At 38.1% G+C, this 24,620-nt stretch overlaps 1 protein-coding gene across 4 annotated transcripts in view; it reads left to right on the top strand.

The window, feature by feature from the left end:
- Positions 1–21,814, top strand: part of CCT6B (chaperonin containing TCP1 subunit 6B) — a 45,317-nt gene extending 23,503 nt beyond the window's left edge. For 2 of the 4 annotated variants that reach the window (XM_019817516.3, XM_019817513.3), the window contains exons 5-14: positions 1,478–1,581; positions 7,016–7,126; positions 7,514–7,673; positions 9,904–9,986; positions 10,552–10,672; positions 10,976–11,123; positions 17,662–17,795; positions 19,667–19,769; positions 21,041–21,113; positions 21,630–21,814. In XM_019817516.3, coding sequence (XP_019673075.1) covers positions 1,478–1,581; positions 7,016–7,126; positions 7,514–7,673; positions 9,904–9,986; positions 10,552–10,672; positions 10,976–11,123; positions 17,662–17,795; positions 19,667–19,769; positions 21,041–21,113; positions 21,630–21,702 — 1,110 coding nt within the window. In that variant the 3' untranslated portion in view covers positions 21,703–21,814. The remainder of the gene's footprint in view (positions 1–1,477; positions 1,582–7,015; positions 7,127–7,513; positions 7,674–9,903; positions 9,987–10,551; positions 10,673–10,975; positions 11,124–17,661; positions 17,796–19,666; positions 19,770–21,040; positions 21,114–21,629) is intronic. The other 2 variants (XM_006940082.5, XM_019817515.3) reach the window with 2 other exon arrangements.
- The last annotated feature ends 2,806 nt before the right edge of the window (positions 21,815–24,620 follow it).

Genomic DNA, 24,620 nt, shown 5'->3' with positions numbered 1-24,620 from the left:
CATATTTGTTTTGTTTACTTCTAAAGGTAAAATGTATGTAATTTAAGGAGTAGATTGGGTATTTTGGGAAGGCTTTTATCAGGTGGCTATAGTTTGATATCATCATTGTTCCTCAGCTTTGTATTTTCTGCAACTTGAATATATTGGTTTATCAGGAATGATGAATTCATAACCAAAATCACAAGGCATTGATATATAAATCAGAATGCTGTCTTGCTAATTTACTCTGAGAAATATAAATGACAAATGGACTAGAACACCTGATTTGTTTCTGGTCAATTCCCCTTACCAATAGGAAAACCTACTTTGCAAATCAGATTAAGATCAGACAATTTCTTGCTCAGCAGAGTTCAAATAAAGACTACAGTATTTTCTCCTGTTGGAGTACATATATCAAGTGATCCAGAATCTTCGTGTTATCTGGCTAGTGCGCCCATTCTCTTTTGGAGTTGTAGAAACACTGATACTCTCATTATCCTGTGGTCTTTGTCATTATTCCCTGTTAGGTTCCAAAACCAAGTATCATGTTATCTCAGGTAAACTAAGGTATAGTTTTTTGCTTTATTTATATTTTAGGGTGGTTATATTGTAATACTTAATTTATGTAATTTCATATTACTTTCTTTAAAAAAATTTTTTTTAACATTTATTTAGTTTTGAGAGACAGAGCATGAATGGGGGAGGGGCAGAGAGAGAGAGGGACATACAGAATCCAAAGCAGGCTTCAGGCTCTGAGCTGTCAGCACAGAGCCCGATGTGGGGCTGGAACCCACGAACCGTGTGATCATGACCTGAGCTGAAGTCGGACATTTAACCGACTGAACCACCCAAGCTTTCTGAGCTAAGCAATAGGATATATTATTGTACCATGCTATATATCCCTGGGGCTATGTGGCAGAATAAATAGCACATGTCTTTCTGGAGTATCAATTTCACGCTGCAATTTTGGGGAAAAGCATTACTTTCACATTAAAACAAATGTATATCATGGCATGACGTAGAAGCTTTTCATGATAAAACACAAAATTTAAGACACTTCGTGTTAGTGTAACCAGAAAATTTTAGCTTTTACCTCAAATTGCATTTCCTTCTTTTCCATTAAATATGTCTTTTGGTGGAAAAGTTTGAGTAGTGTTGGTAGTAGAGCAGTGGCTTGGCAGTTAAAGAAAACGGAATTCTAGGTCTGGCTCTGCTTTTAGACCTTGTGTTAAGTCTGTAAATTCTTAAAAGTTTCAGAGTTTACTTTACTTAACTGTAAAATGAAGGCTTTGGGCCTGATGATCTCTGAAGTTCCTTCAGGGTCTAAAGTACCCACTGGCATTGATTATTACTAATGTCCATGACAGAGTGGCCTTTGTGGCCTTGCCCTATATTTTGGGGCCTGAAGCCCTTTATCTGTTTAGTCTGATGATTACTTGGGCCAGTGATTTCTTTTAATAGACCAGTAATTTACTGTTCTCATTCACTTCTCTTTCAGGCTGTGGTGGATTCTGTTTTGGCTATTAGAAGACCGGGTTATCCTATTGATCTCTTCATGATAGAAATCATGGAGATGAAGCATAAATCAGAAACAGATACAAAGTAAATTACATACACTTTTTTTTTAAGGTTTTATTTATTTATTTTTTAAAATTTATTATTATTATTTTTTTACGTTTATTTTTGAGACAGAGAGAGACAGAGCATGAACGGGGGAGGGGCAGAGAGAGAGGGAGACACAGAATCGGAAGCAGGCTCCAGGCTCTGAGCCATCAGCCCAGAGCCTGACGCGGGGCTCGAACTCACGGACCGCGAGATCGTGACCTGGCTGAAGTCGGACGCTTAACCGACTGCGCCACCCAGGCGCCCCTTTAAGGTTTTATTTTTAAGTAATCTCTACACCAACATGGGGCTTGAACTTACAACCCCAAGATCAAAGTTGTATGCTCCTGCGACTGAGCCAGCCAGGTGCCCCTAAATTACATAAACTTTGACAATACATGGATTCTAGAATATTTGGTGTCGTTCAGATCTTTTTTTTCATTAATTTCATTAGTTACTTTAATTCAATATCAGTCTATTTTTTAAAAAATGTTTATTTTTGAGAGAGAGCACAGGCGGGGGAGGAGCGGAGAGGGAGGGGAACAGAGGATCCGAAGCGGGCTCTGCACTGACAACAGTGAGCCCAATGTGGGGCTTGAACTCATGAACCATGAGATCATGACTTGAGCTGATGTTGGACACTCGACTGACTGAGCCACTCAGGTGCCCCTCAACATCAGTCTGTTAATTCAACATATATTAAGTGAATACTTACCCTGAGGCAGTCATTGTTTTGGGTGCTAGGAATGAAGAGTAATACAAAACAGAATTTCTTTCTCTAAGAAGATTATGTTTTTAGTTGTGGGAGATAATAAATACATAAGTGATAATAAATGCTGGGAAGAAACTAGAGTGACTGAGAGCATGTTTGTGATTTTGGAGTGCTCAGGGAAGATCCTTGTGATTGGAAACTAAACTCAAGAGCTAAGGAGGTGTCTGAAGAAATAAGGGAGTTAGCCATGTGTATATTTGGATGAAGAGTTCTAAGTCAAGGGAATGACGGTTGAAAAGACCCCAAGGCACCAGTGTGCTGGGGTGTCCCAGTGTGCCTGGAGCACAGTAAGTAAGAGGAAAAAAGAGTAGGATTTGAAGTTGGAGAGGAAAGAGAGGTCAGACAATTGACATGGTCTGGGTAAGTATGTACTCAGAATATGTAGCATGTTGTTGATTTTGGACTTAATGAATTTTAAACTTTCTTTTATGGAAAATTCTAAACATATATAAAAGCAGAAAGAATAGAATAGTGAACTCTCACATACCTGTCACTCATGTTTATCAATTTTCAATCTGTGGCCCATTTTATTTTTCCTTTTATTTTCCCTTATAAACTCCTCTTTCTCTTCCTCATCCCAAACCTGGATTATTTTGAAGCCAATCCAAATATCATATTTCACTTGAAAATACTTTATTTTAATATATGTGTGTGTTTGTGGATCTCTTTATTTACTTATTTCTTGAAGTTTTATTTGGTTTTTCTTAGATTGGCCATTGCACTTTTTATGGTGTCTTATTCCCTGCAGATCTTTCCATGCCTGCCTTTTATTATTAAAAAAATTGTTTTAAATGTTTATTTATTTTTGAGAGAGAGAAAGTGTACAAGCAGGGGAGGGGCAGAGAGAGAGGGAGACACAGAATCTGAAGCAGGCTCCAGGCTCTGAGCGGTCAGCACAGAGCCCAGCGTTGGGCTCGAATGCACAAACTGAGATCATGACCTGAGCCAAAGTTGGACACTTAACTGACTGAGCCACCCAGGCGCCCCTGTGTTTTGTTTCTGTATGTGCCATTTATCATGTTTGAAAAAGGTATTTGTAGAAATTATTTGACACCTAGGATGAAGGTGCATTTCTGCACAGAGGATTTGAATTTGCTGTTGCAAGGAGCCTGGGGAATACTTTAAATTAAATCCACAGCTTGAGGGTTCTGTTTTTGTTTGTTTTTAATATCTAGTTGTGTTTAAAAATTTTTTTTTAATATTTATTTTTGAGAGAGAGAGAGAGAGAGAGGCAGACTGCAAGCAGGGGGAGGGGCAGAGAGAGAAGAAGACACAGAATCAGAAGCAGTCTCCAGGCTCTGAGAGTCTCCAGGCTCTGTCAGCACAGAGCCCGATGCGGGTCTTGAACCCATGAACTGTGAGATCATGACCTGAGCCGAAGTCAGTCACTTAACCGACTGAGCCACCCAGGCGCCCCTAGTTTTGTTTTTTTAAATGTTTGTTTATTTCGAGAGAGAGAGAGAGAGAGAGAGAGAGAGAGAGAGAGAGAGAGAGGAAGCGTATGATCAGGCAAGGGGCAGAGAGGGGGAGAGAGAGAATCTGAAGCAGGCTCCTCGCTGTCAGCACAGAGCCCCACACAGGGCTTGATCTCATGAACCATGAGATCATGACCTGAGCCAAAACCAAGAGTCAGACGCTTAACCAAGTGAGCCACCCAGGCATCCCAAATATCCAGTTGGTAGTTCTAACTACAGATTCATATGAGGACTGCTTGCTTCTAGTTCATCCTTCTGGTTTATGCCCTGAGTATGTAGCCCTTTGTTGTTCCTACTTAAAGTGAAGAGTGTCTCCTATTAGACCCTCTACCTTCGATGAGCCCTGAGCTTTTCATTCTGTCCCCCTCTCATAGTGAGGTTGTTGAAACCCAAGTTCAGATTGATCTGAATTGTCAAGTGACTTTAGGATAAGAGTACTTGCAGTTCTTTTCTTATCCTTTGGAGTTCATGTTTTCTTTACTATTTTAAAGCTCTCCAGTGTTTTTAAGCGTTTAATTTTTTTAATGTTTATTTATTTTTGAGAGACAGAGACAGAATGTGAGTGGGGGAGAGGCAGAGAGAGCGGGAAGCACAGAATCTGAAGCAGGCTCCAGGCTCTGAGCTGTCAGCACAGAGCCCGATGCAGAGCTCAAACCCACGAACCTGAGCCAAAGTTGGACGCCTAACCAACTGAGCCACCCAGGTGCTCCAAAGGTTTTTGTTTTTAACCCAGCATTTTGCTTTTGGTAGTAGGGTTGGTCCAAATTAGTCTACTATTGCTGAGGGCAATAGCAGTTCTGATTTATATTTCAGAAGTATCTCTGTGGTTATTGTGGGGAGAATGCACTGTGAAGCAGGGCATTTCCCAGGGCAAGGGCAGAAGTGGAGCCCAGTCAGGAATCTGTTGTAATATGGGTGAGGGGTGAAAACACTTTAGATCAGGGTATACTTAGAAGGAGCAGTAGGATCTGTTGATGGTTTGACATAGAATGTGACAGAAATAGTGTCAAGGATGTCTCTTGGGGCTTTGCATGGAGCATCTGAAGAAGGGGAAATGCCATTTCTTGGGATGGAAAAGACTCGGGGGAACAGATTTGGGGAAATAAATCAAGAGCGCAGTTTGGGAAATGTTATGTTTTAAGATGCCTGTTAGGCATCCATGTGTGAGTAGGGAGTTGGAGAGGTGTGTCTGCAGTTCAGAATAGAGGTCTGATCTAGAAAAATATTTGGGAGTCATCTGTGTATAGATGACTTAAAGCTTATGAGAGGTAGTGAGATCAGTTGAGAAGTGAATATAGATAGAAGTTTAAAGTTGGTCCCTGGAAACTCAAATGTTTAGAAATTGAGAAGACAAGGAGTGCCTGGGTGGCTCAGTCGCTTAAGGGTCCAACTCTTGATTAAGGCTCAGGTCATGATCTCGTGGTCTGTGAGTTTGAGCCCCATGTCAGGCTCTGTGCTGACAGCATGGAGCCTGCTTCGGATTCTTTCTCTCTCCCCCCCTCTCTCTGCCCCTTCCCTGCTCACACACACTCTCTCTGTCAAAATAAATAAGCTTAAAAAAAAAAAAAAGAAATTGAGAAGATGAGAAGGATTCAGCACCAGAAGGGATGGTCACTGAGATAGGAGGAAAGCCAAGAGAAAGTATTGTCCCAGAAGCTAAGAGAGGAAAATGTTTCAAGGGGAGAATAATCAAGTATGTCATATGCTGCTGAAACTTAGAGCAAGTTGTTGTGGATTGAAAATTGACCATTAGATATGGAAGGCATTTGATGTTTTTGGTGACTTGGATGGGAACTGATTCAATAAAGGAGTAGGTGTGAAAGTTGGATTGAAGTGGGCTTGAGAGAGAGAAGTGGTTAAGGAAGAAGTGAGGGTGCAAGCATACACAGCTCCAAGGAGGTTAGCAGAGAAACGGGCAGTAGCTAGAAGGGAGGATGGGAAGGGACTTGAAGGAGAAGCATTCTTTGTTTTAAAGATGAGAATTTTCATGGCAAGTCTGTGTCCTGACGAGAATGCTCCTGGAGGCAGGAGGAACTGACATGGGGGAAGAGGGGATGATGCCGGAGCAGAGACCAGAAAGGGAATAGAGTACACACATGCAGGGGTTAACCTGAGAGAAGAGCATGGACAGTTCGCTCATAGGAACAGGAGGTTCAGGGTCAAGTGCAGGTGGACTGGTAGAGGTAGTGATGGGACAGTGTATTTTCTCAAAGCACAAGGTCACTTGCTGAGAATGAGAGAGGGGGGAAGAGTAAAGAGACCTGGAGAGTGACAAGTGTTGAACATATAGTTTGCTTGTTTTCTTCCTAAAGAAAAGCTCTGCACTTTCAGCTGGTAGTCGGATAATTAGATTAAAATGTTGTAGTCAGATTAAAATTAGTAGTTAAATTAAAAGTTTGAAAAGTTCCTTATAATTGTGTTTAACTATTTTAACAATTATTTCTTTTATGTTTATGTATAACAAATATTGGTTATAAAAGATTTGTAAATAGAAATACCACTCCCTAATTGGGTATAAATGAAGTTTTAAAAGTTATAAAAATATTTACTCTTGAAAGAAAATTTCAACGAGAGGAAAAAAGCGTCTCCCACTCCTGAATTATCTGTATTCCTACCACCCAAGCATAACTCTACTCTTAATTTCTTTTCATTTTTTCTTGTCAGTACTGAGGTGCTTATTTTCTGAAAGAGTAGTTATAATCATGCTTTATAGGTAGTTTGCTATTCTGTGTTTGTTTATCAGCTACCACTGTAAATATTTTTCCATGTCATTACATAGTTTTCACGACCACGAAATAGTTGGGTCATTTATTTGCTGAACAATGCCTTATTATTGGACATTTAGGTTAACAATGTTTGGTGGTTCCATATAATTATTTTGAACAAACGTTCCTAAGAAACTCACTGTGTGCCTACCTTTCAATACTTGACCAGCTGTGTCATATGTGTGAGCCACATAATTTAGAGAATAATTCTGGGTTGACTTTTCATTGTGACTTCCCAGTCACACTGTGTTAAAATAAATTTTCTTTTCTAATTTTGCTAATTATGTGTTAGGCTTAAAGTTGGTGCAAGGAAACAATGTGTGCCCCAGTAGTTCTGTTACAATTTTAAGAATACAATCCTTATTTTATAAAAAATTTTAGAGTGTATATTCAGAGGAAGAAACATTACATATTTTTAATAGGTTGATCAGAGGATTAGTTCTGGATCATGGTGCCCGTCATCCAGATATGAAGAAACGAGTAGAAGATGCGTTTATCCTTTCTTGCAATGTATCACTAGAATATGAAAAAACGTACGTGTCAGTTACTCTTTGTGAATTTTGAAATTGTATTTTCTTTTTAAATTTTCTTTTAACATTTATTTATTTGAGAGAGAGACACACAACAGAGCATGAGCGCAGGGGAGGGGCAGAGAGAGAGGGAGACACAGAATCCAAAGCAGGCTCTGTGCTGTCAGCACAGAGACCAACACAGGGCTCGAGCTCCCAAGCTGTGAGATCATGACCTGAGCTGAAGTCAGACACTCAACCAACTGAGCCACCTAGGCACTCCTGAAAGTGTATTTTCTAAAAGTGTTTTTTTAATCTCTTGCTTCCCTGCCAGATGTTTAGTGTAAATGCCTTCTGCCTTTTCCTCCTCTCTCTTCTGCCTTTACTAGCTTGTTTTTATTAATCTTTTAGAGAGGTGAGCTCTGGTTTCTTTTATAAGTCTGCTGAAGAGAAAGAGAAACTGGTAAAAGCTGAAAGAAAATTTATTGAAGATCGAGTACAAAAAATAATAGACCTGAAAGACAAAGTCTGTGCTCAGTCCAGTAAAGGATTTGTTGTCATTAATCAAAAGGTGAGAAAGAAAATTTTGATTTTAACTATGTGTAAATGTTTTTCACCATTTCTCAGAGTGTGGTCTGTGGATTCCCGGGAGTCCATAAGACCATTTCAGGGAGTCTATGAGGTCAAAATTATTTTCATGATAATAATAGTAATAATAATGCCTTTTACGTTGTGCTGACATTTGCAATGATCACGCAAAGTCAACGTTAGGTAAAACTACTGGTGCATTAGTACAAATCAAAGCAGTAGCACCAAACTGTACTAATAGTCATTATATTCTTTTTCCCATTTTACCGTACACTTGCAGTTAAAAAAAGAAGTTTCATTTGAGAATATCTTGATGAAGTGGTAAAACTTATTAATTTTATTGAATTTTGATCCTTACATAGGCATCCTTTTATAATTCTGTGTGACGGAGTGTGAAATCTGCACATCAGAATATGGTTATCTTGAAGGAAAACTCTTGTATAATTGAGTTGCAAGCTGACCTAGCCACTTTTTTCGTGGAATGCCATTTTTACTTTAAAGAATAACTGACAGGGGCAGCTGGTTGGCTCAGAGGGTAGAACAAGTGACTATTGACCTCAGGATTGTGAGTTCAAGGCATACGTTGGGCAGACAGATTACTTAAAAAAAAAAAGTAACTGACAAACTGTGGTTATTTAGATGTGGGTATTTGGCAGGTTTTTCTCAAAAAAGAAGAAGTGGTTCTGTCACTTCAAGGAAAACAGTTGACAGTATTTGTTGCCAATAAATTTGAGCTTTCAAGCAAAAATTAAAATTTTGGAAAACTTGTATCTGCCATTGTGAATGTCACAGCTCTCCAATACTTAAAGGACTTTTCTGATAATGTTAATGGTGATATTAGCAAATGTGATATTTCTGATATTGTATAACTATGAAATGTATCAGCATTTGGAAGCTCTGCTTAACATAGTGAACCAATGTTTTCTTCTTTTTTTCTTTTCAGATTTTTATTTAAATTCTAGTTAGGTAACATACAGTGCAGTATTAGTTTCAGGAATAGAATTCAGTGATTCATCACTTACATACAACACCCAGTACTCATCACAAGTCCCCTCTTTAATACCCATCACCCATCTAGCCCATCCCCCACCCTCAATGTTTTCTAAATGACAAAAAAACCATATGATTTAACAAAATCATGCATGGGTAAATAATACACTCGAAGTGTAAGACAGGCAAGTGGATTTGATTTTATTATTATTATTATTTTAAAGTTTATTTATTTTTGAGAGAGAGGGAGAGAGTGAGTGAGCATGAGTGGGCAGGGGAGGGGCAGAGAGAGAGGAAGAGAGAGGATCTCAACAGGCCCCGCACTGTCAGTGCAGAGACCTACACGGGGCTTGAAATCATGAACTGTGAGATCATGACCTGAGCCCAAATCAGGAGTTGGACGCTTAACTGAGCCACCCAGGTGCCCCAGACAGGTGGATTTTCATATGAGAGAGTATGTAAATTTTGTTGAGGGGCCCATGGGTGGCTTAGTTGGTTAAGTGTTGGACTTTGGCTCAGGTCATGAGCTCAGGGTTCGTTAGTTTGAGCCCCGTGCTGGGCTCTGTTCTGACAGCTCAGACCCTGCAGCCTGCTTTGGATTCTGTGTCTCCCCCTCTCTCTATCCCTCCCCCGCTCACACTCTGTCCCTCTCTCTCTCTTAAAAATAAACATTTTAAAAAAATTTAAAGAAGAAAAGTTTATTGATAAGTTCCATATTTCACCTCGAAACTAACCTTTAAGAAACATTTATTGAGTTTTGGTGTAGTATCAAAGAAGAACACCCACATTTATCTGAAAAGTTATTAAAATATTCCTCTTTTTCCCAGTATGTATTTGTGTGAGGTCAAGCTTTCTTCATATACTTTAACCAAAACAAGATATCACACCATATTGAAGGCAGAAGCAGATGAGACTCCATATGTCTTCTGTTAAGACCGACATTAAAACAATATAAAAAATGTGAAACCGTGCCATTACTTTAACCTACGTATTTTTTTGTTTATGAAAGTATAGTAAGTTTTCACTTAAAAATGTTATTTATGTTAACATAAAATGAGTTTACTATTATTTTGAATTTTAATTTATGATAACTTAGAGTCCACATAAACAAAAGTTTTTTGGGTTCTTAATTTTTAAGAATGTGAAGCAGTGCTGAGATAAAAAAAGTTTGAGAACTAGTGGCTTAAGATGTGCTTATAACTTTTTTGCTAATTTGATTTTAGGGAATTGATCCATTTTCCTTAGATGCTCTTGCAAAACATGGCATAGTAGCTCTTCGCAGGGCAAAAAGAAGAAATATGGAAAGGTAAGCTTGCAGATAATTATGTATCCTAAGTTTTTAGCAGATTAAATTGAAATGATTCCATGATTTTCCTTTTAACTTGCATGTAAACATTGTTGAGCAAAGTAGTAGCATACATGTTCCAAATTTTGTTTTTGTTTTTAATTTCAATAAATAATGGAAATGTCAAAAATCAAGATTGTTAACCTACGTCAGAACTTTGTTGCAGGACAAAGGTTTTCATCTTCTTAAAACAGATTTTAGGGGTGCCTGGGTGGCTCAGTCAGTTAAGCATATGACTCTTGGTTTCAGCTCAGGTCATGATCTCATGGTTTCGTGATTTTGAGCTTCACATTGGGCTCTGCACTGAGAGTGCAGAGCCTGTTTGAGATTTTCTCTCTCTCCCTCTCTCTCTGCCCCTCCCCTGTGTGCTCTCTCTCTCTCTCTCAAAAATAAATAAATGAACTTAAAAAAATTTTTAAAAACCCAGATTTTAAAAACAGTACAATACAGTGACAATGAAGTCTTCTGTGTTAGGTATTTTCTCACCTTTGAGAAATTAAGCCTTTCATGCTTACCATAATCAAAGCTACGACGACCTCTGTAATTTCAGACTCTCTCTTGCTTGTGGTGGAATGGCTGTGAATTCTCTTGAAGACCTCAGTATACATTGTTTGGGGCATGCTGGTCTTGTACATGAGTGTACATTAGTGAGTATATCTGTGGGCAGTGGTTATAAAGTGAAGAGTAAACTTTTTTTTTTTTTTTTACGTACTAAATCTTTTCATTCAGGCTTTACCTTTTGATATCTGAATAATCCCCAGGATGTATTTTACAATTTATCTTTCTAAATGTTTGTTAAGAGTTCAAATATAACTTAACTGCTTTTAGTGTCTATTTAGTTATGTTTGATGAGAAAAATTTGCAAGATTGGATTCTAATATTATAAACTAGGACTTCACTTCATAATGACATTAAATATTAGAGTTATATCTTCTTGGATTACCCTCTAGGGTGAAGAAAAGTTCACTTTTATCGAGGCCTGTGTTAACCCTCGTTCTGTCACCTTGTTGGTTAAAGGACCAAATAAGCATACTCTCACACAAATCAAGGATGCTCTAAGGGATGGACTTCGTGCCATCAAAAATGCCATTGAAGATGGTAGGCTCTTTTTTATGATGGATATGAACCTTATGTATTTTAAAAGCGGTACTAAATCTGTCATGGTACACACAGTATTTTAGAAGATATGACTGATTACTCTTCTTTATTTCACTTTGGACAATTTATAATTTGGATTGTGAAGATTTTTCCTTTGCATTATTTTTTTTTTTTAATTTTTTTTTTCAACGTTTTTATTTATTTTTGGGACAGAGAGAGACAGAGCATGAACGGGGGAGGGGCAGAGAGAGAGGGAGACACAGAATCGGAAACAGGCTCCAGGCTCCGAGCTATAAGCCCAGAGCCTGATGCGGGGCTCGAACTCACGGACCGCAAGATCGTGACCTGGTTGAAGTCGGACGCCTAACCGACTGCGCCACCCAGGCGCCCCTCCTTTGCATTATTTGTAGTGAGTTTGCTGCCCTTTTAATCAGCTTCTGTTTATGAAATGAAAAAGCACTTAATTTAATGCTATAGTATCTTTTTTCTGATACGTTATCTTAGTTTATTCAAATACCAGTGTGATTACACATGGTCCAAGAGGGCTCAAATAACAAACCAAATGTAAATAGATGTTAAAGATTGGTCTTCAAACATTATAGCCAATGATGCCGTGCTTGCCTATGATCTTACCGACATAAAACCACATCCACACCTCAGTGGCCTCCAAACCAGTCAGCGAGATTCCTTAACTGTGAACCTTTTGAAGCTACCAGTTTGAGTGCTTTTGGCTATTTTTTTCAAGCTCTGAATAGCTGTAGGGATCTCAGCAGGAATTGGAGGAGCCAGCTTAATTTGGCATAGCGCCAAAATGTGGTCAGTCGGGGCTTCAGGTAAGTTGTGACCTTACCAGCACCAAATGCTGGTGTTCATTCACCAGCCCTGGGGCCTTCTCTGCAAGGTTATGGACAAACTAGGCCATAGTTCCAGGATGGAAAGACTGTTACCCCACACTATAATAAAGTTTTTTTATTTTTAGAAATTTATTTTTAAAACCATGAAAAGGATTTAATAGCTTAGAACTCATTCTGTTACCTTAGATGTAGTGTAATCTTACGAATGATTAGGACAGAATATTAGCATTTATTATTTACTGATAATTTATAAACTACCTTCTAAAAGGAGTTGAGGTAGATAATTCAATAAAAAACAGACGTTTAAAATAGAACGATAAGCACATGGAAAATGCTCAACATAGTCATTGGGAAAATGAAAATGAAAACCATAAAGAGATACCATTTCACAACTGTTAGGATGGCTATAAATCAAAAAACCTGGATGATAATAAATGTTGGCAAAGATGTGGAGAGATTGGAGCCTTCAACATTGCTGGTGGGAACTGTTGGAAAATAGCTGGGAGTGCCTTAACAAGTTAAACACAGAGACAGGGTGCCTGGGTGGCTCAGTTCGTTGGGTGACTGACCAGCTCAGGTCATGATCTCATGGTCCGTGGGTTCAAGCCCTGCGTCGGGCTCTGTGCTGACAGCTCAGAGCCTGGAGCCTGTTTTGTAGTCTGTGTCTCCCTCTCTCTCTGCCTCTCCCCTGCTTGCACTCTGTCTCTGTCTCTCAAAAATGAATAAACATTTAAAAATTTAAAAATTAGGGTCACCTGGGTGGCTTGGTCAGTTGGGTGTCCGACTTTGGCTCGGGTCATGATCTCACGGTTTGTGAGTTTGAGCCCGCGTTGGGCTCTGTGCTGACAGCTCAGAGCCTGGAGCCTGCTTCAGATTCTGTGTCTCCTTCTCTCTCTTCTCCTCCCCACCTTGTGTTCTATCAAAAATAAATAAACATTAAAAAATTTTTCTTTTTTCAAAGTTAAACACAGAGATACTATATGACCCAGCAAATCAACTCTTAGGTATACCATAATATACCTTTGATCAAAGTGTTCCAGCTACATTTGTTGAAAAGACTCTTCTTTCACCAATGCATTGCTTTTGCATCTTTGATGAAGACCATTTGTCCATATTTGTGTGGTTTTATTTCTGGGTTTTTATTCTGTTCCACTGATCTGTTTGTCTGGCTCAATATTAATATACTATCCTGATCACTGTAACTTTATAATAAGTCTTGAAATCAGCAATGTTAATCCTCTCATGTTCTTTTCTAAGTTATTTTGGTTATTTAAAATCTTTTGCATTTCCATATGAATTTTAGAATCAGCTTGTCACTACTAAAAAGACTGCTGAGATTTTGATTAGAATTTCACTGAATCTGTGGGACATTTTGGGAATAATTGATATCTTGATATCTTAACAATATTGAGTCATGGTATATCTATTTATTTCAGCCTTCTTTTTTAAAAATAAGTTTATTTTTTTTAAGTTTATTTATTTTGAGAGAGAGAGAGAGAGAGAGAGAGAGAGAGAGAGAGAGAGAGAGACACGTAGGGAGAGAGAGAGAGGTGGAGAGAATCCCAAGCAGGCTCCACATTGTTAGTACAGAGGTTGATGCAGGGCTGGATCCCACGAACCAGGAGATCATGACCTGAGCCAAAATCAAGAGTCAGACTCAACTGACTGAGCTCTCCAGGCGCCTCTATTTGGGCCTTCTTGATTCTGTCTCAGCAATATATATATATATATATATATATATATATATATATATGTATATATATATACACACACACATATATATATATACACACACACATATACATATGTATATGTGTGTGTGTGTATATATATATATATGTATATATATATGTATATATTTTTTTTACCCCAGCAATATTTTGTGATTCTTAGTGGCATATATTTTTTTCAGATGTATCTATGTATTTCATGAATTTTGATCCTATTATACATGATGTTTTTAAAATTTCAATTTCTGATTAACATATAGATACTGATTTTTGTTTACTGATCTTGAATTCTGCAACCTTGTTAAACTCACTTATTCTAGTAGCTTTCTTACAGATTTAATTGAGTTGTCTGTATAAATAATCATGTTGTCTGCTAATAAAGACCGTTTTACTTGTTTCTTTCCAATCTGGATATCTTTTATTTCCTTTTTCTCTTTATTTCATGGGCTAGAAGCTGCAATACATTGTTGAATGGAAATAGTGAGAGTGGGCATTCTTTCCTTGCTCCTGATAATGGGGGGGAAATATTCAGCCTTTCTCTATTATGTATGATATTTAGCTGTAGGGTTTTCATAGAAGCCCTCTGTCATATTGAGGAAGTTTCCCTCTCTTGCTGAGACTTTTTATCATGAATAGATGTTGGATTTTGTCAGTTGCTTTTCTGTTGATCTATTGAGATGATTACATGTTTTTTCTCTTTAAGTTTATTAATGTGGTAAATTACATTGATTTTCAAATGTTCAACCAAACTTACATTCTTGGGGTAAACCCTACTTACTTATGATGTATTATTTTCTTTAAAAATGGATTACAATTTTTAAAATTATTTTTTTAAATTGTGGATATAAGTATATAGTTTGTCATTTTAATCATTTGTAAGTATTACAGTTCAGTGGCAATAAATCCTTTCTTTCACACTGTTGTGTAGCCATCATGATCATGTATCCACAGAACATTTTCCATCTTAAGTACTGAAACTTTATACCCATTAAATAATAACTCTCCATTCCCCTCTCCTTCCAGCTCATGGAAGCCACTATTCTGCTTTCTGTCTCTATGAATTTGACTATTCTATGTACCTCATTTGAGTGGAATCATCCAGTATCTGTCTTTTTGGGCCGGCTTATTTCACTTAGCACGATGTCTTCAAGGTTCATCCTTGAATGATGTGTCAGAATTTCCTTGCTTCTTCGGGCTGAATAATACTGTATTGTATGTATAAACCACATTTTATTTATCTGTTTATCCAGTGATGGAAACTTAGATCACTTCATCTTTTGGGTATTGTAAGTAATGCTGCTATGTATTTCTATATATTATTGGACTTGATTTGCTAATATGCTGTTAAGAATTTTTTTAAGTTTTATTTATTTATTTTGAGAGAGAGAGAGAGAGAGAGTGCAAATGAGGGAAGGGCAGAGAGAGAGGTAGAGAGAGAATCCTAAGCAGGCTCCATGCCCAGCGTGGAGCCCAACGTAGGGCTAGATCTCATGAACTCTGAGATCATGACCTGGGTGGAAGTAGGACTCTTAACCAACTGAGCCACCCAGGCGCCTCTATGCTGTTAAGAATTTTTATATCTATGTTCATAAGGGGTACTTGTGTATTTTCTTTCTTGTAATGCCTTTATCTTTTTTGCTGTTAGAATAATGGTGACCTCATAGAATGAGTTGGAAAGTATTCTCTCCTCTTTAATTTTCTGAAAGTGTTGAAATCTTGTGTAGAATTGGTATTTATTTCTTAAATGTTTGGTAGAATTCACCAGTAAAGCTATCTGGGTCTGGAGTTTTCTTAATGGGAAAATTTTACTATGAATTCAATCTTTTTAATAGAGACAGGGGTATTCAGGTTATCTGTCTTTTTTGAGTTTGTGTCTTTCAAGAAATTTGTCCATTTCATCTGTTAAGATGATCAAACTACTGCCCATGAGCTAAATCCTGTTTGCTGCCTGGTTTTGGTAAATAAAGTTTTATTGGGGTACAGCTATACCCATTCATATATGTATTGTCTGTGGCTCTTTTTGTGCTATAGTGGCAGAGTTGATTAGTTAAAAAGAGATGGTGTGGTTCATAGAACCTGAAGTATTTATATCTGATCTTTTATAGAAAGTTTGCTAATCCCTTAACTTTTCAAATTTATTAGCATAAAATTGTTCATAATATTCCCTTACTATTATGCTTCTCATGTCTGTGGAATCTATAGTGATATTACCTTTTTCATTTCTGGCATTGTTTATTTTTTGGACACTGTTCATTTTTATTTCATTGATTTCCACTCTCATTATTTCTTTTTTCTGTTTATATTAGGTTTTATTTGCTCTTTTCTAGTTCTTAAGGTGAAAGCTGAGGTCATTGGTTTGAGACCCTTCTTTCTAGCATAGGTGTTTAGTGATATAAGTTTCTCTTCAGGTATTGCTTGAGTAGCATCCCACAAATTGTGATATGTTGTGTTTTCACAGAATGGGATCAGGGAGGTTTTCAAAGTTACTGGCAATGTTCTGTTTCTTAAGCCAGGTGGGAAGTACATGAGTACATTTATTTGTGCATTTATTCTTTGTACTTTACACATATAAATATTCTTTTGCGTATATTCAGTATTTCACAGGAACTTAAAAAAGTTTTTTAAAATTATGTTTTAATTCCAGTATAATTAACATACAGTGTTACACCACAGGGAACTTTTAACTTAAAAAAAAATTTTTTTTTAATGTTTATTTATTTTTGAGACAGAGGGAGACAGAGTGCGAGTGGGGGAGGGGCAGAGAGAGAGGAAGACACAGAATCTGAAACAGGCTCCAGGCTCTGAGCTGTCAGCACAGAGCCCAGTGTGGGGCTCGAACCCACAAACTGTGAGATCATGACCTGAGCCGAAGTCAGGCACTCAATAGAGTGAGCCACCCAGGCGCCTCAGGAACTTTTAACTTTTTAAAAGTGTGAATGGGAAGCAAGGATGCAATCATTTTGTGGGTAGACAACTCTTTTGAACAGTTTTGTTGTACAGAGAAGCAGACGAAGGGGCTAGTAATTAAAAAATGATGTGGGATAGAGACACCTGGGTGGCTCAGTCATTTTAAGCATCCTACTCTTGATTCCAGCTCAGGTTATGATCTCACGGTTCATGGGTTCAAGCCCTGCATCGGGTTCTGTGCTGACAGCGCGGTGCCTGCTTGGGATTCTTTCTCTCCTTCTCTCTCTGCCCCTCTCCTGCTCACTCTCTCTCTCTCAAAATAGATAAACAAATATTTAAAAAAATGATGTGGGACAAAGGAGAGATTCTTCTTGTTTTGTTTTAAAGATGGGTGATTCCAAAACAAATTTGCTGATTCAAAGGAGAGTCATAAACTTTATAAAACCATACCAGCAGGTATAAAAGTCATATCCTGTTGTGAAAATTGATGTTTTTAAACAGAGCTTTTGCCTTAGAATAATGAAAACACCTATATTTTTTCCTTAGGTAGCAGTTTGGGTTTTGCTTCAGTATAGAAAACAAATACTTCATTAAGTCCCAAGAATTCCATACCAAAATGGTGGCCAAATCATCTTGGCCTAAATTTTTTTCAAATCGGATGTTACAATTTATTACCTGTCCCTATAAATGATAAATAATTACCTTTTGCATGTAGTCATAAAGGAATAAGATGAAGGTGGGAAGAATGTCTACTTTTACAAACAATTAAATAAGCTGGTTGCAGCCAGTTGTCTGTACCATGCCTAATTTTTTAATGGTATGTAACTTCAGGATGCTTCATAAGACATCTAAGTAATCACTGAACTATGCAACTTACTTTATTTCTGTGTCTACTTAGGTATATTTTAGATCTAGGCCATATAATAGGTAATAGAACACACCTGAATAGCTAATTGCTTTTTTTCTCTATTTTTTGTTTGTTTGTTTATTTTGTTTAATTATTTTTCCCTGTATGGAATGTCTTGCCAATCTTTTTTCCTCCAATAGGTTGTGTGGTTCCAGGAGCAGGTGCAGTTGAAGTGGCAATAGCTGAAGCTCTTGTTAATTACAAGCATAGTGTAAAAGGAAGAGCTCGTCTTGGAGTACAAGCTTTTGCTAATGCCTTACTCATTATTCCTAAGGTACAACTATCCTAATGGCTAAAGAACAACTGGTTAGATCTAAGGGTGTTGGATTACAAATTGCCCACATTATCTAACACCAGAGTAGAGAGAGTTTGAATTTGCATTTCCCCACACAGTTTTATCTAAGATATTTTACAGCAAGAGCAGGGAAACTTTTGGGATAATAGCTCAGAATCCTTGTCAGAGTTTCCTGAAATCACTAAGTTACCCCCTTGCTAATCTCTGAGCTCCAAAAGTGGAAGTAAGTCCAGAAATTTCCTTCAAAAATGGTTTATGATTAATCATAATGAAAAAGTTTAGAACTTAAAATTTAACTAGACTTTTGCGTAGATTTTTGTTTTGTTGGTGGTATCCAAAGTATTAATTATTATTTTAAACTGTGGGAATGAGAACTCCAAATACTAGCATGCTTTTGTCATTTTCATTATAATTCCTGCAAAAGGAGAGAAACCAGGTATTTTTTCCATGTGTCAACAAAGGAAACAGACTACCATTCCTTTTCCTTTGCCTTAATCTGGTTGTGAACCACTTAGAAACACAGAAGACCATGTCAAAGATGTTATTACCATGAATTAAAAACATTAAGAACAATGCTAGCGGCGCACCTGGGTGGCTCGGTCGGTTAAGTGTCTGACTTCGGCTCAGGTAATGATCTCATGGTCTGTGAGTTCGAGCCCCGCATCGGGCTCTGTGCTGACAGCTCAGAGCCTGGAGCCTGTTTCAGATTCTGTGTCTCCCTCTCTCTCTCTGCCCCTCCCTTGTTCACGCTCTGTCTCTCTCTGTCTCAAAAATAAATAAACATTAAAAAATTTTTTTAAATAAAAAAATAAAAAAAAAAAGAACAATGCTAGCAAAGTCTCTTTGGTAATTGCTTTAAATTATTCACAATTTGTGGAATCTTTGAGAATCAGATATCTATTTTTCTCTTTCCCCAAAACAGCAAAGTCAGTTAAGTAATGATCCTGTAGTTGACACAAACTGGTAAGCCTGGTATACAGTGGTGGTTCCTTACTTATCAGCTGTTGGTTTTGTACTACTTGGAAATAAACCTGGTCTGGAGTGCTATTAGCTCCATTCCTGTTGTCACAGGTCATGACTCTCTTCATGTTGGTGAGGGACACAAGCATCCTGCAAATATGAAGGGTTCTTTTAGCAGGTATCTAGGAAAAGCTGGAAAATGTGTGGCTAGAGGGATGAGAAGAAACCATACCATTCTACTTCTTTATCTATCTATCTATCTATCTATCTATCTATCTATCTATCTATTCTCTACACCCAATGTGAAGCTCAAACTCACAACCCTGAGATGGAGTTACACACTCTTCCAACTGAGCCAGCCAGGTGTCCCTCTTTCCATTTTTTAAGAGATCTTTTGCAAGGAGGGAAATTACTGTAGTGGGGTGGGGATGGAGGTACTATAATGTCCTCAGAATTTAGTGTGATGTATATACGGAAAATGTTTAAGTAAATATAAAAACTGCTAGAGACATAAAATACTAATTTGTTTTAGATTAAGGACAGAATTCTTCAAGGGTACCTGGGTGGCTCAGTTGGTTAAGCATTAGACTCTTGATTTTGTCTCAGGCCATGATCTCACAGTTGTGAGATTGAGCCCTGAGTTGGGCTCTGTGCTGGCCATGGAACCTGCTTAAGATTCTTTATTTCCCTCCCCCTCTGCCCTTTGCCCTCTTGCTTGTGTGCATGCACTCTCTCTCAAAGAATGGAATTCTTTAAAAGGAGGGGGTTACTGTATTATAAGTGTGTTTTCACAAGACTAGAGAGCAGTGCCTTATTTATTATCTTTGATATTCAAATATATGTGTGAAGGTATTTCATACATATATTTATTATTATTTTTATTCCTAAAGGTTCTTGCTCAGAATTCTGGTTATGACCTGCAGGAAACTCTAGTAAAAGTTCAGGCTGAACATTCAGAATCAAAACAACCTGTTGGCATAGACTTGAATACAGGTAAGAAAGTGAAGAAAAATTAGCTGCTCAGTAAAGAAAGAGGTTATACTCCAGTGACCCAGAAGTTTGCAATTTAAAAAGAGAGGGTGGTCAGGGTAGAGCTAATTGAGAATATGTCTGTAGAAAGAAATCAAAGGAAGTGACGAAGTAGCCATGTTGGGGAACTGGGGAAAGAATATCCTAGGCAGAGGGAACAGCCAGTGGAAAAGCCAGGGTTTGAAGTTTTTGAGGAGGAGGAAGGAGATGAGAGAAGTAATAGAAAGATCATGCAGGGACATGTGGGCCAGCCCAAGGACTTTGACTTTGACTGTAGTGAGATAGGGAGCAATTTTTAGTAGAGGTGGGACATGGCCTAATTATGTTTAAAAGGATCACTGTGGTTGTTCTGTGGAGAAAAGTCCACTGAACAGCTGGAAGGTTGAAATTGCCATTAACCTCATTGAAGAACTGTGGGTGCAGCAGGTTGTGTGGGGGGAGGTCAGCACTGAGTTTTGGCAAAGCTAAGTTTGAAGTGTCTTTGACTTTCAAGTGAAATAGACAATTGGAAGTATGAGTATGGAGCTCAAGAAATAATTCTGGGTTGGGGGCACTTGGGTGGCTCAGTTGGTTAAGCGCCGATTTCTGCTCAGGTCAAGATCTTCTGGTTTGTGAGTTCGAAGCCACCCTGGGCTCTGTGCTGACAGCCTGGAGCCCGGAGCCTGCTTCAGATTCTGGGTCTCCCTCTATCTCTGCTCCTCCCCGCCTCGCACTGTGTGTGTGTGTGTGTGTGTGTGTGTGTGTGTGTGTCTCAAAAATCAATAATTAAAAGAAAAACTTAAAAAAAAAAAAGAGGTCTGGATTGGAGATAAAAACTTGAGAGTTGCCAAAGTGCACATGGTTTAAATCAAGAAGACTGGATGAAATCACCTAAGGAGTGAGTGTAGAGAGAGAAGGAAAGAATCCAGGACTGAGCTTTTGGGTATTCCAAAATTAAGGGAAGAAGAGGAAAATCCAGGAAAGTCAACAGAAAAGGAGCCACTAACAAAAAAGAAAAAAGTCAGGCTGAACATGGTGGCCTGGGAGGCAAGTGAGAAAGAGTAGTGAGGAGGCCGTGTTAAATGTTGCTGATAGATGAGGCCTGAGAACTGGCCACTGGATTTGATTTGATACCATGGAGTTCATTGTGACCTGGACACTATAGTTTTGTTGGTACATTAAGTACTGTTAGAATATATAACCAGTATTAACAGAATATATCAATATTGTATTGTTAACATTGTTTTTATTTGCAGGTGAGCCAATGTTAGCAGCTGATGCAGGAGTTTGGGATAACTATTGTGTGAAAAAACAACTTCTTCACTCTTGGTAAATTCATGTTAATAAAAATAAAGACTTTTAGGGACATAATAACATTAAAACTTGTCTATTATTTTTACCACTCTATAGTAGAAAAATGGTTAAGTGTATGAAAAGGTGTGGTATCCAGTTACTAACACTAGCTTCCGTCATTTTTCAGTCCCTTTTCCATTTTAATTCTAGTAGTGTGATATATAAGAAATGTTTATCTTACTGTTTATTTAAGGGGGAAGGGAAAGAGGGAAATTAACTAAAATAGTACCACATGCATAGGGGGGAAAGGCAAATGATGTGCCAAAAATGAGCTCAGTTTTGCTACAATTTAAAATCAAACTTTTACTTTATCAGCAAAGGAGTTGAAATTACAATACAAGAGTTGATGTTTGTATTTATAATAGCTTTGTCTCATAAGATCTCATACCAACATCATTGATGAACAAAGTACTTTTAGTAGCTAAAGATTGCTGGGGGAAAAGTTGGGAGTGGGTTGGTAGACTCTACTCACCCTATTATCTTTTTCCTCAGCACAGTGATTGCCACCAACATTCTCCTGGTTGATGAAATTATGCGAGCTGGTATGTCTTCTCTTAAAGGGTGATTGAGTTCAAAACCAACTCTTCTGGAAGCTGAGATTTAGTATACCTTATATCCAGCTACCGTTATATACTGAGCCATTCTCAAGTTCTGTACAATAAATCCAGTTTATATTTGTTGGTCTTAGCAGTCTCAATAATACTTCATCAAAGTATAAAGAATACAAGAAATATTTTCACAGTAAAGGAATAATAGTGAAAATATTTGTTCTTAAGAGTTCTAACATTTGGGGCACTTGGCTGGCTCAGAAGAGCATGTGACTCTTGATCTTGGGGTTGTGAGCTCGAGCTCCACATTGAGGGTAGAAATAACTTAAATAAGTATATATAAAAAAAAGATTTCTAACTTCTTACCCTTTATTGTATGTATAATATTATGAAATAGTAGAAATATATATTTGGTCTTCATCCTCAGTTCCTGGCACAAGAGCTTTTAAAACTGTAATTTCCTGAGGAATAGGGGTGATAGGAGCTTTTTTTGTTTTTTTTTTTTGGTTATAGTATTTGGTCTTAGTTTCCACTTCCCAGCCCGGAGAGCTTCTTTTTTTTTATTAACAAAAAAATTTTTTTAAATGTTTACTTATTTTTGAGTGACACAGAGAGAGAGAACTAGCAAAGGAAGGGCAGAGAGACAGAGACACAGAATCCAAAGCAGGCTCCGGGCTCTGAGCTATCAGCACAGAGCCTGATGTGGGACTTGAACACAGAAACCACAAGATCATGACCTGAGCAGAAGTTGGGTGCTCAACCGATGGAGCCATCCAGGCACTCCCAGTCCCGGAGAGCTTCTAACACCACTGGAATCTCTGAAATTAATGAGTGGTTTTTTTTGTATGCTAATGAGTGACTGATGGGCCCTTAGGAGGGCAGTTGGATGCCAGAGGGACCAACCTTGTGATGGGAGGGTTAGAACTTTCAGCCTCTACCCCACACCTCCCACTCTACCCCTCTACCTCTGGGGTAGGTAGAAGGGCTGGAGATTGAGTTGCTAGGTCATAGGTCATGCCTATGTGATGAAGCCTGTGTAAAGAGAGTCAGTGTGCTCCAACCCTCCTGGGAACAGAAGCTCCTGGGTCTGGGAACCTTCTGACCTCACACCATGGACCTCTTCATTAGGTTGTTCATTTATATCTTTTATAATATCCTTTATAATAAGCTACTAAATGTAAGTACGTGAGTTCTGTGAGCTGCTGTAGCAAATTATCAAACATGAGGAGGGGGTCATGGGACCCCTGATTTCTAGCCCTGTTGGACAGAAGTGTGAGTTACATGGGTACCCATTACTTGCAATTGGTGTCTGAAGTGGGAGGTCAGTCTTAATTGCTTCTCGGCCTTTTGGCTAAGATCAGGTGAAGTGGGGGGCAGTCTTGTGGGAGTGAGCCCTTGGTCTGTGGGGTCTGCACTAACTCCAGGTAGTTGGTGTCAGAATTGTTTGTAGAACACCCACTTGGTATCTGGAGAGTTGTAGAATTGATTGCTGTGTGAAAACCCCATACACATTTGGAGTCAGAAGTGTTGTGAGAAGAGGAAACAGTTTTCCTTTCATAGGCTACTGTACTTTTCATAAAATAGAATCCATTATGATTCTTAGACCTTTCGACAACTTTTAGTGAACAAAATAGGGAGCACAGGTTTTCTAGTACCCAAGTCAATTTCCAGTTTATCAGAAGATGTAAATATAACAGGCAAACATTTTATTCTCTCTCGAAAGTCCTTCAGTAACTTCTTGCTGCCACTCGTTCCTCTTACAAATATGACATCACTTTGTGACTATAGCTTTGGATTTCACTGATACATGACAGTTTATTTTGATTGTAGTATGTTATATTTTACCTGGATTTTTGGTATATATGATCAGCAACTTATGCTTCTGTGCTAGTTCTCCGACTGGATGGTTAAATAGAGCAGGTTTCATCTGCAAAGGTGGGGATTGTTGGCACCAACATTGGGAAATAATTGTTTTTGGCTTTGAATGCAGCTCTTCTGCTTCAGTATTATAGCAAAAGCTTTCTTGTTTGAAACACTGGAATGAATCTATTGTACTTCTTATTATCATTGGGCTGCTTGTAGTTCATTTCTTTCCATGGACACAAGTTGATAAGGAGATTAAAATATGGCAGGTGCGTTAGTGGGACTTGGGCCTCTGTTAGTGCATATGGGAGGTTTGTTTAACCATTTCCTGACTTTGTTGAAAACCTATACTTTTGGGGCACCTGGGTGACTCAATTGGTTAAGTGTCCAACTTTGGCTCAGGTCATGATCTCATGGTTCATGGGCTCCAGCCCTGCATTGGGCTCTCTGCTGTCAGCGTGGAACCCGCTTTGTATCCTCTGTCTCCCTTCTCTCTCTGCCCCTTTCCCACTTTCTCTCTCTCCAAAATAAAACATTAAAAAAATTTTTAAAAAGAACAAAAACCTATATTTTTATACCTCTTTTCCCCCTGACTTGGTATGTTGTCAACATCTTTCTGGGTTAATAACCGTGCTTCTGAGCTATATAATTTTTTTGTGGTTACATGACATTTCATTGTACGGCTATTCTGTGATTATTTAATTGAGTTTTCAGTTTTTTTTTCCCAGTAAAAACAAACATCTCCTCCTTTAGCTTCTATCCTTGTTTTATAGGATAGACCTTTTAAGATGTGTATATCATGCATACTGCCAGACTTTCTCTTTTGTATGTAAAATGTTTGAATTATGGAATATTTCAAATATATTGAAAAGATTGAAAAAGTATGATTAACACCTTTGTACCCTCCACCTAGCTTTAACAAATAGTAACATTTTGTCATGTTTGCTTCAGATTTTCTTTAAAGAAATAAAGTGCAGATGCTGTTAAATTGCCACTCTTTCCCACCCACACCCCATCATTTGCTTTTCCCACTCTTTCTCCCTAGGAAAAGACTGCCTAGAGGTAGTCTTTG

Source organism: Felis catus, chromosome E1 (assembly GCF_018350175.1).
Source record: "Felis catus isolate Fca126 chromosome E1, F.catus_Fca126_mat1.0, whole genome shotgun sequence".
Lineage (NCBI taxonomy): Eukaryota > Metazoa > Chordata > Mammalia > Carnivora > Felidae > Felis > Felis catus.
Note: the sequence above shows the minus strand (reverse complement) of the source record. Positions and strands in the feature narration are given on the sequence as shown.